The 8,820-nt window shown below is 63.6% G+C and overlaps 1 protein-coding gene across 3 annotated transcripts; it reads left to right on the top strand.

The window, feature by feature from the left end:
- The first annotated feature begins 2,806 nt into the window (after positions 1-2,806).
- On the top strand, positions 2,807-6,608 carry LOC124505161 (aldehyde dehydrogenase family 3 member B2-like). 3 transcript variants are annotated; one of them, XM_047070996.1, is made up of 9 exons: positions 2,807-3,084; positions 3,486-3,596; positions 3,800-3,920; positions 4,073-4,158; positions 4,278-4,359; positions 4,571-4,957; positions 5,307-5,473; positions 6,052-6,151; positions 6,424-6,608. In XM_047070996.1, the coding sequence occupies exons 1-9, from the start codon at positions 2,923-2,925 to the stop codon at positions 6,606-6,608; spliced, it is 1,401 nt and encodes a 466-aa protein (XP_046926952.1). In that variant the 5' UTR covers positions 2,807-2,922. The 3 variants fall into 3 exon arrangements, with proteins under 3 accessions (XP_046926952.1, XP_046926955.1, XP_046926953.1); XM_047070999.1 differs by lacking the exon at positions 4,278-4,359 and having other exon boundaries at positions 4,831-4,957; XM_047070997.1 differs by lacking the exon at positions 3,486-3,596 and having other exon boundaries at positions 2,809-3,084.
- Positions 6,609-8,820: the final 2,212 nt, after the last annotated feature.

The following is an 8,820-nucleotide window of genomic DNA, read 5'->3' as shown; positions in this document are numbered from 1 at the left end:
TGATATAGGGTTGTAAAAGCGACCCTTACTGACATTTCTTTCCGCTTCTGGAAGTATCGCAAGCTGACTACGGAACATCTGCGAGAGGCGGAGAGATGCTAGGAAGTCAATAAAAAAGCCCAGGGTGCACCTTGGTGCAGGGTCTCAGTGCCGGTGGGGTGAGGGGCTAGGGCCACACAGACTGGGACTGAAGCCGCCACACGGCAGCCTCGAGGAGGGCAAATCGGGTCGCCTCTCGGAGCCCCGGTTTCCTCATCCTTCCAACGGGGCAGTAACGAAACCCGCGAGGCTCAAAAGAGACGTCACACACCAAGCACTCAGCTCCGGGGCACCGGCTGTGTTCCCCATGTAGCCTGTGTTCTGTGACGTGCCCACTGGCCTCGGGATACATTGCAGGGCCCTGCCCAGCTGTGTCTTGTTTCTCAAACCCCGGGCACACGCGCGTCCCTCTGCCCAGAACGCGTGCCCCCCGAGAGCCTCCGCCCCCGTCCCTTCCCCGCTGCAGCTGGCTCCCGCTGGTGGGGTCTGTCGCCGGCCTCTTGGAGCCTGTGGCACACCCTTTCACGCTTGGGAATTGCTTTCGGTGTCACCGTTCTGTGTTTGATTTTTTTTTTATGTTCATTTTTGAGAGAGAGAGAGAGAGAGACGGAGAGTGCGAGCAAGGGAGGGGCAGAGAGAGAAGGGGAGACCCAGAACCCGAAGCAGGCTCCAGGCTCCGAGCTGTCAGCACAGAGCCCGAGGCGGGGCTCGAACTCACAAACCGCGAGATCAAGATCTGGGCCACCGACTGGGGCCACCCAGGCGCCCCTGTTCTTCTGTGTTTAGACTGCGAGGTCCCGAAGGGCCGACCGAGTCTTCTGCAGTCACCCACGTGGCCCGGGCCCGGCCAAAGCCTCCCTGACAAGCAGCTGGGACTTTCTTGCCAGCAACCCCTGAGGCCTTGCTCCCCTGAAGCAGGGAAGGCACGACAGGGACGCACCTTGGGTGAGAAGCAGGAACCAGCTGGTCAGCTCCAGCCCCACCCTTGGCCTTGCTGCTGACCTCACCCCCCACCCAGCTGTCTGTTTCCTCACTTACTGGGCAACAGTGGGGATGGGGCTGGGGATCTGGCCACCCATAAGCTGAGTCTGAGATTGTCCCCGGGCACCCCAGGTGTGCCCAATGGGGACACAGACAATGACGGCTGAGAAAGGCAGGGAGCTCCTGCCCTGCCTGCCTCACCTGGAAAAGGATCTTGGGAGGGACATCAGGACACCCAGGTGCCATAACTCGTCCCAGACTCCTCCGCTCTGGGCCTCGATTCAGGGCTGAGGCTTTTGACCCTAGAGAGGTACTAGGGAGCCATGGACAAAGTTAGAGCAGGGCTGATAGGACCAGGAGCTGTTTGAACCCCAGGCAGGGAAAGCTGGGTGAGGGAGGGTGATGCTGGCATTCCAGGCAGAGCTCTGGGACTGAGGGTGGGCAGTGCTGTGGTCCACTCAGGTCTCGCTCCTCTGGGAAGTGCTCAGAAGGAAGATGAGGCTCTGCTGTCTGGGGCAGCGGTCTAGGTGGGACGCAGTCCCCCCCCCCACACACACACACCGGGCCTGGCTGTGGGAGGGCATGACCGGGGCCCCCTTCCAGCCCGTGACAAGAACAAGTCTTTACTGAGCAACTACTGTGGACTGTATCCTCTGGACCCTGTGGTCCAGAGCCCCTGTCCCCACGGAAGGGAGTGCACAGTGCCGGGAGTGACGGCCTCACCGCCAGGGGGAGGGAGGCATCTGCAGACCGCCCGGGAGTGTGTGCGGCATCTGTCCCGTCGCCCCGAATTCCCCCGCTGGGACAACCCCCTGAGCTGGGCACTAGCTGCTTTCCTTGTGTCATGGCTTCCGAGAATAGTAACCGCGGCCGCCGACGTGCGCTGAGGGCTGCACGGCCAGGCCTGTGCTGTGTGCTCCACAGAGGCGGGCTGTTCCCACTTCCCAGATGAGGAGACTGAGGCTCGGAGAGAAGGAGTGACCGGCCTGAGGCCCTGGGAGTGGTGGAGGCACGGATGGGGCCGCCGGCCTGCAGGTGCCCAGGGGAGAGGCTGAGCCCCATCTCCTCCACGGCCAACGCGCTGAGGTCCTGGGCTCCGGCCTGCGAGATGCGGCCGAGGACAGAGGACAGCCCAAGACCGCACGGACAGACAGACACACACACACAGACGTACACACAGACACACACAGGCGCACAGAGAGACAGAAATATGCACACGGACAGACAGACACAGAAAGACAGGGAGGCACACAGGTAGCCTCTGGGTTGGGGTGCTCAGAACCCCCTTTTGCTCTAGGTCTGGGGAATGCACCCCCTCTGCTGGGCCCCTGCTCCCTGGCCCCCCGCAACCCCCCCCACCCTCAGCCCTGCGGGGGTTCCCTTGGGCCGTCTGGCTACGGCCCAGAGGGATTCGAGGCCCCAGGCTCTCTCAGCTCTCAACCTGGCCCTCCGCCTCTGCCCACCAGAATGTTCCTCTGCTCCTTGCGCTGAGACCCTCCTTCCAGGACCACCTCCCCAGAGCAGACATGGGGCCCTCCTTCCGCTGCGGGCACCTGTGGATGGCACGCCCGGCCTCGCTTTCCCCGTGAGCCACTGCAAGCACTCTGTCAAGAACCCTCAGAGTCCCTGCTTCAGGCCCAGAGGGGGCCCCCCGTGTCACCCGTTGGATCCCTGCTTCTCAGCTTTGCTTGCGGCCTGGCGCCATGGCTGGAGGGGACCCAGGCGCGAGTGTGGGTGGGGCACACACATTGGAGGCGCCGGGGGCAGCCCGGGCCCTCTGGGGCTACACGTGTGTCCCTGCGGGAGCGTCCTGAGCCCTCGTGGCTGCGGCCAGGGCCGGGGGCGGGGGGACCGGCCGTGAGGGTGGGGGAGCCCCGGCCCACGCCGCCCCCTCCCCGCAGGATGGACCCCTTCGCGGACACGCTGAGGCGGCTGCGGGAGGCCTTCAGCGCAGGGCGGACGCGGCCGGCCGAGTTCCGGGCGGCGCAGCTCAGGGGCCTGGGCCGTTTCCTGCAGGAACACAAGCAGCTTCTGCGGGACGCGCTGGCGCAGGACCTGCACAAGGTGGGGGCGGGGGGCGGGGCCGGGGGGGCAAGGCCGGCTGTGCCCCCCACTCGTTCCTGTTTGTTGCACACACCCTTCCCGGGCGTGCAGTGTGGGGTAGGCGCTCTACGACATTAACTCACCCAAACCTGTGGGGCGTGGTTCCCATGGTACCCATGGGGAAACTGAGGTGCACGGGGGTGAAGACACCTGCCCAAACTCCCACACCCGGGAAGTGGCAGAGCGGGAGCTGGAGCCCGGGCCACCTGTCCTGGGGTCCACGCTGCTCGCCGCTCACCGTGCCGTTCCTCGGGAACTATCTCCACATCCCGGGGTGAGGATTCGTGGGGACCCCACGCCCTCGATCCCCCCCCCCCCCGCCCTGCCCCAGGCCCGATCCCTGAGTTCCATCTCCACGGCAGGCAGCTTTCGAGGCAGACATATCCGAGCTCATCATGTGCCAGAACGAGGTCGACCTCGCGCTCAAGAACCTGCCCACCTGGATGAAGGACGAGCCTGTGGCCAAGAACCTGGTGAGCCAGCTGGCCCGGTCGGGGCAGTGCCCGGCGGCAGTTCCAGCACAGGCCTCTCCCCCACCCTCGTCCCACGGCGAGCCACTGATGCTCTCGAGTCTTCATGAGGACTCCGTTGCACAGGCACCTCGGGGACACTGGGGGTGGCTTTGGGGTGCTCCCCCCCGCAGCGCCTCACTATGCCCCCCACCCCTGCACTCCAGCTCACGCAGATGGGCTCTGCCTTCATCCGGAAGGAGCCCTTCGGCCTGGCGCTCATCATCGGCCCCTGGAACTATCCCGTGAACCTGACCCTGGTGCCCCTGGTGGGTGCCCTCGCCGCAGGTGAGGAGAGCGTCCTGAGCCCCCCTCCCCACCCAGCCCAATAGCCCTTCCCTAAGAGGGCCCCCGGCCTCTGGCCTGTTCCTTGCATCTCTGCCCTGGGTGGCTGTCGGGGCCCTGGCCTCTCCCCACGCCTTCCACCTCTGTCCCTACAGGGAACTGTGTGGTGCTGAAGCCGTCAGAAATAAGCAAGAGCACAGAGAAGGTCCTGGCTGAGGTCCTGCCCCAGTACCTGGACCAGGTGAGGATGGCCCCCCCACATCAGCACCCGGTGGCCCACCCCCCGCCTCTGTCAGCTGGGAGGGGTCCAGCCGTCCCCAGGGCTGCAGTATCTCCTGAGGCGCCTGTTCCGCCCTACAGAGCTGCTTCGCCGTGGTTCTGGGCGGGCCCCAGGAGACGGGGCGGCTGCTGGAGCACAAGTTCGACTACATCTTCTTCACGGGTGAGGGTGGCCTCAACCAGTGTCCCGGGGGGAAGGCTGCGGAGGGAGGAGGTGGTGGCCAGGAGGGGGAGCATCCCAGATGGCAATCAGCCCCTGGGCCTTGGAAGGTGGAATCTGGGGGCAGCAAGGCCTGGGGCACCTGCCAGCCGACAAGGTACAAATGGGCCAGGAGAGGGGGGGCCTGGACCCTCGTCAACTCCCGTGTCCCCAGGGAGCCCTCGGGTGGGCAGGATCGTCATGTCTGCGGCCGCCAAGCACCTGACGCCCGTCACGCTGGAGCTGGGGGGCAAGAACCCCTGCTACGTGGACGACGACTGTGACCCCCAGACCGTGGCCAACCGCGTGACCTGGTTCCGCTACTTCAACACCGGCCAGACCTGCGTGGCCCCCGACTACGTCCTGTGCAGCCCTGACACACAGGAGCGGCTGCTGCCCGCCCTGCAGAGCGCCATCACCCGCTTCTACGGCGAGGACCCCCGGAGCTCCCCGAACCTGGGCCGCATCATCAGCGACAAGCACTTCCAGCGGCTCCGAGGCCTGCTGGGCTGTGGCCGCGTGGCCATTGGCGGCCAGAGCGACGAGAGCGAGCGCTACATCGGTGAGCCTGCCGTCCTGCCACGACCCCCGTGGGAAGGCCCGTCCATGAGGCGGGTCCTGCCTGGGCCGCGAGTCTGGGCCGCGAGTCTGGGCCGCGAGGCTCCCACCTGGGTCCCGAGGCTCCCACCTGGGCCCCGAGGCTCCCACGGCTGCACTGGCCGCGCCCAGCCTGGACCCCGGCTCTGGGAAGACCGCTGGGAGACGCGGGCGCTCCACCTCAGCCCCGGCCAGGCTGGAGAACCCCTCACGGTCCTTCCTGGGGGCCGTGGGGACACTGTCTTCCCCAGAAGGTCCCTGAGCCCTGCCCGAGGCCCCCCTCCCCAGGGCTGAGCCGCCCCCTGTGCCCGCAGCCCCCACGGTGCTGGTGGACGTGGAGGAGACGGAACCCGTGATGCAGGAGGAGATCTTCGGACCCATCCTGCCCATCGTGAACGTGAGGAGCCTGGACGAGGCCATCGACTTCATCAACCGTCGGGAGAAGCCCCTGGCCCTGTACGCCTTCTCCAACAACAAACAGGTGGGGGCTCGGGTGGGGCTGGGACAAGAAAGGGGTTTAAAAAAGGTGCAGACTGGTGACCTCCCCCCATCGCAGCCCACCCTGGGAGGGTTAGGGCAGCACCACTTGGCCAACGGTTCCCTGCACAAGGCTCCTGGCAGGGAGGGCTTGGGCAGGGCCGAAAACCTGCCAGATGTGCGGCTGGCCAGCCGTCTGCCCTGGCCGGGTTAGCCTCCAGCTAGACGATGGGGTGCCTTCTTCTATCTGGCCTGCTCAGAGAGCCCCTTCTTCCTAAAGTGCACGAAGGCTCTGTGTGGGCAAGCAGAGGCCCTGAAGGGGGAACGGGGCAGAGCTCCGGGGGACCCGACAGGCAGAGGGACATGCCTGCCACTGCATGGCTGGTGCTTCCTACCCTTCCTGCCGCCCCTCACGGTCACGGGCTCCCTCCATGTGGAAGGGGCTCAGAGGCTCAGAGGGGAGATGTCTCAGCAGAGGACGGGAACAAAGGGGGCTCCTCTGCTCCCAGTGGAACGGTTGAGGGCCCAAGCCCTCTTCCCGGATCACAAGCCCACCACCGGCCGCCCCCCTCCTCCCCCCAGGTAGTGAACCAGATACTGGATCGGACCAGCAGCGGGAGTTTCGGAGGCAATGAGGGCTTCATCTACCTGACTCTGACGTCCCTGCCGCTGGGGGGAGTCGGTGAGCCCTGCCCTCCTCTACCCTCCAGCCCCCACTCCCAGGGAAGCCCGGGTTGGTACTCCGATCCCCGGAAGGCCCAGTTTCGCCTTCACTCTCTTGCTCCTGGCCCCGGGTCTCTCAAGGCCTCAGTTTCCCTATCCGCACAATGGCTTTTTGAGTGGCTCAGCTTTCCCTGAGCTCCTTGCCAGCTCTGGGCTCCCACTTGGGCAGGAGACTGCTGCTGAGGCTGGGTGGGCTGCCGGCCTCAGCCCCTCCCCTCCACGCCCACGCAGGGAACAGCGGGATGGGACGATACCACGGCAAGTTCTCCTTCGACACCTTCTCCCACCACCGCGCCTGTCTGCTCTCCCACCCCGGCCTGGAGAAGCTCAATGAAATCCGCTACCCTCCCTACACTAACAGCAAAGAGCAGCTGGTCAGCTGGGCCTTGGGGTCCCAAAGCTGCACCCTCCTGTGAACACCCTGTGCCCCTCCAGTGCCCTACCCCCACGATCCCTCTGTCCTGCCGCTGCCCAGGTGTTCAGTGTGGGGCTCGGAAGGAGGGGATCCTGTCCAGGAGTGCAAAGATCGTCTTTTTGGGCCTTTGTCTCAACAGACCCCTGGCTGGGCAGGACCTCTGGGCCTTTGGTCCACTGTTTCCAGGGCCAAAGTCCTTGCCTGTGGTCTCCTGATTCAGCTTGGCTGTGCCTGGTGATGGAATTCTTGTGGTTAGAAAGGACTCCCTTGTATCAGATCTATAATTAGGCCCCCCAAATGCAGAGCGATTTCTAACAGCGCCACTCACACCTGGTTTGGGGAGCCGACATAATCTGATCTTGAGTCCGGACCTGGCTAGTTGCCGAAGTCACCCGAGAGGGTGTCCCTGGCAAGGACTCGGATGCTGTGGATAGGTGGAATCAACAGGAAAGAGTACAAGGGGTGATTAGTCACGTCTGCTCTGGGCACAGGAGGGGGTGTGCACATTCTGGACACGTCTGTCATCCGGCCGCAGACTCCCAGGAGGAGATCGTGGTCGGCAGAGTCTAAACCTAGCCACTCCATCCGACATATGGGGAAACTGAGGTCTAGAGACAGCAGGGGGCCGAACCGAGTTTATACAGGAAAGCAGGGCAGAGCTGAATGATGGCGGGTTTCTGGAGAAATTTGGAGGGGGGGGGGGCATCAGTAAACAGAATATATCTAGTGCATCGTGACCTGCCTCTTACTCTTCCCCAAATCCTCATCCTGGGAGCTCACTTCCGACCCCCACCCCACTCTTCATGGAGCTCCTCACCCCTCAGAGCCATGGGCAGACTGGGGGTGTGGCCTCCGGTTGAGGGAAAAGGAGGAGGATGGCCGTCTCGCACACCACGATCTCTGAAATGTGGCCCCCGGTGACCATCTAGTCAATGAGGGCATCTATCTATGGTGTTCACATTCTCTAGTCCCCTGATGATGGCAGCCTGGTCTGCACGGTGGCGGGGGACAGCCTGGCTTAGGCCACATGCCGTGTCCACACATATTTAGAAGCCTCGCCCAGAGGAAGGGACTGATACAATCAAGTTGCTGGTCCCTCCGCGGCCGGGAGCTCCCGTGGGTGGCCCCGGCTTCTTTTGCATCTTGGGTTTTGTTTAGAAAACACAGGACGTGCAATTACGTCACTGACCGAGTCACTGTACTCGGAGGGCAGTCCGGCCTCCTTGGCAACATGCCATCCTGCTGGGGCACTGGGGTGGCCCCGCTCCCTACGCACCCGATCTAGTCAGTATCTCGGGCTCGGGCTCCAGCGAGGGCATCAGCTTCCCAACTGCCCAGGGTTGTGCCATGCGAACGGAGATGAAAACCGGGGAGGGAGGAGTGTCTCAGGCTCTTGCAGGTGAATCCAAAGGTCTTTCCACATCCGCTGCCCCCACAGAGGCGTGGGCACGAGCTTCCACCCCTCAGCTTCCCCTGCTCAGAGCTGCCGGGTTAATCCCTTTAAAACAGCCCAGCTGTCGTTGCCAAGGGTTAAAGGCCACGGCTCGCTCACGAGCAATCACTGGCCAGATGACTTAGAGCTCAGCCCGCTGGTTGCTGTACTGGCCGCCGTGCGAGAGGCCGTACCTGGACTATGCCAGGTGAGTATTAGAAGTCACCCCAAGGGGTGCCTGGGTGGCGCAGTCGGTTAAGCGTCCGACTTCAGCCAGGTCACGATCTCACGGTCCGTGAGTTCGAGCCCCGCGTCGGGCTCTGGGCTGATGGCTCGGAGCCTGGAGCCTGTTTCCGATTCTGTGTCTCCCTCTCTCTCTGCCCCTCCCCCGTTCATGCTCTGTCTCTCTCTGTCCCAAAAATAAATAAAAACGTGGAAAAAAAAATTAAAAAAAAAAAAAAGAAGTCACCCCAAACCCCCAAATCCCTACAAAGGCTCACACTTCTCTCACCTTCTTAAGGGTTGCACCTTATCAATCACGGCTTTGGGGACAGCACGAGTCTTACCAGACAATCCCCCAAACCTCCCAACGGCGCCTGGGCTTTGGGTTTTCTGTAGATAAATCCGTCTTTTCCTTTGCAGGTGCGTCAGGAAAGTCCGTGCAGCAGAGGCAGACCTTTGCTTAACATTGCATCAGCAATGCCTTGGGTCCGGGTCACTGATGTGGGGAAGGAGAACGGGGACAGGTCCCCAGCCACCACCCCACGACAGAGGGAGGGCG

The sequence above is a fragment of the Lynx rufus genome, unplaced genomic scaffold, assembly GCF_022079265.1.
Source record: "Lynx rufus isolate CCGP_SWC_20201006 ecotype Redwood Valley unplaced genomic scaffold, mLynRuf1.p SCAF_9, whole genome shotgun sequence".
NCBI classification, from domain to species: domain Eukaryota; kingdom Metazoa; phylum Chordata; class Mammalia; order Carnivora; family Felidae; genus Lynx; species Lynx rufus.
Note: the sequence above shows the minus strand (reverse complement) of the source record. Positions and strands in the feature narration are given on the sequence as shown.

Coding starts and splice junctions, on each gene's coding strand:
- LOC124505161 (XM_047070996.1), top strand. CDS start 2,923: ATGGACCCCTTCGCGGACACGCTGAGGCGGCTGCGGGAGGCCTTCAGC. Junction 3,085..3,485: donor TGGCGCAGGACCTGCACAAG/GTGGGGGCGGGG, acceptor TCTCCACGGCAG/GCAGCTTTCGAGGCAGACAT. Junction 4,360..4,570: donor CGACTACATCTTCTTCACGG/GTGAGGGTGGCC, acceptor CCGTGTCCCCAG/GGAGCCCTCGGGTGGGCAGG.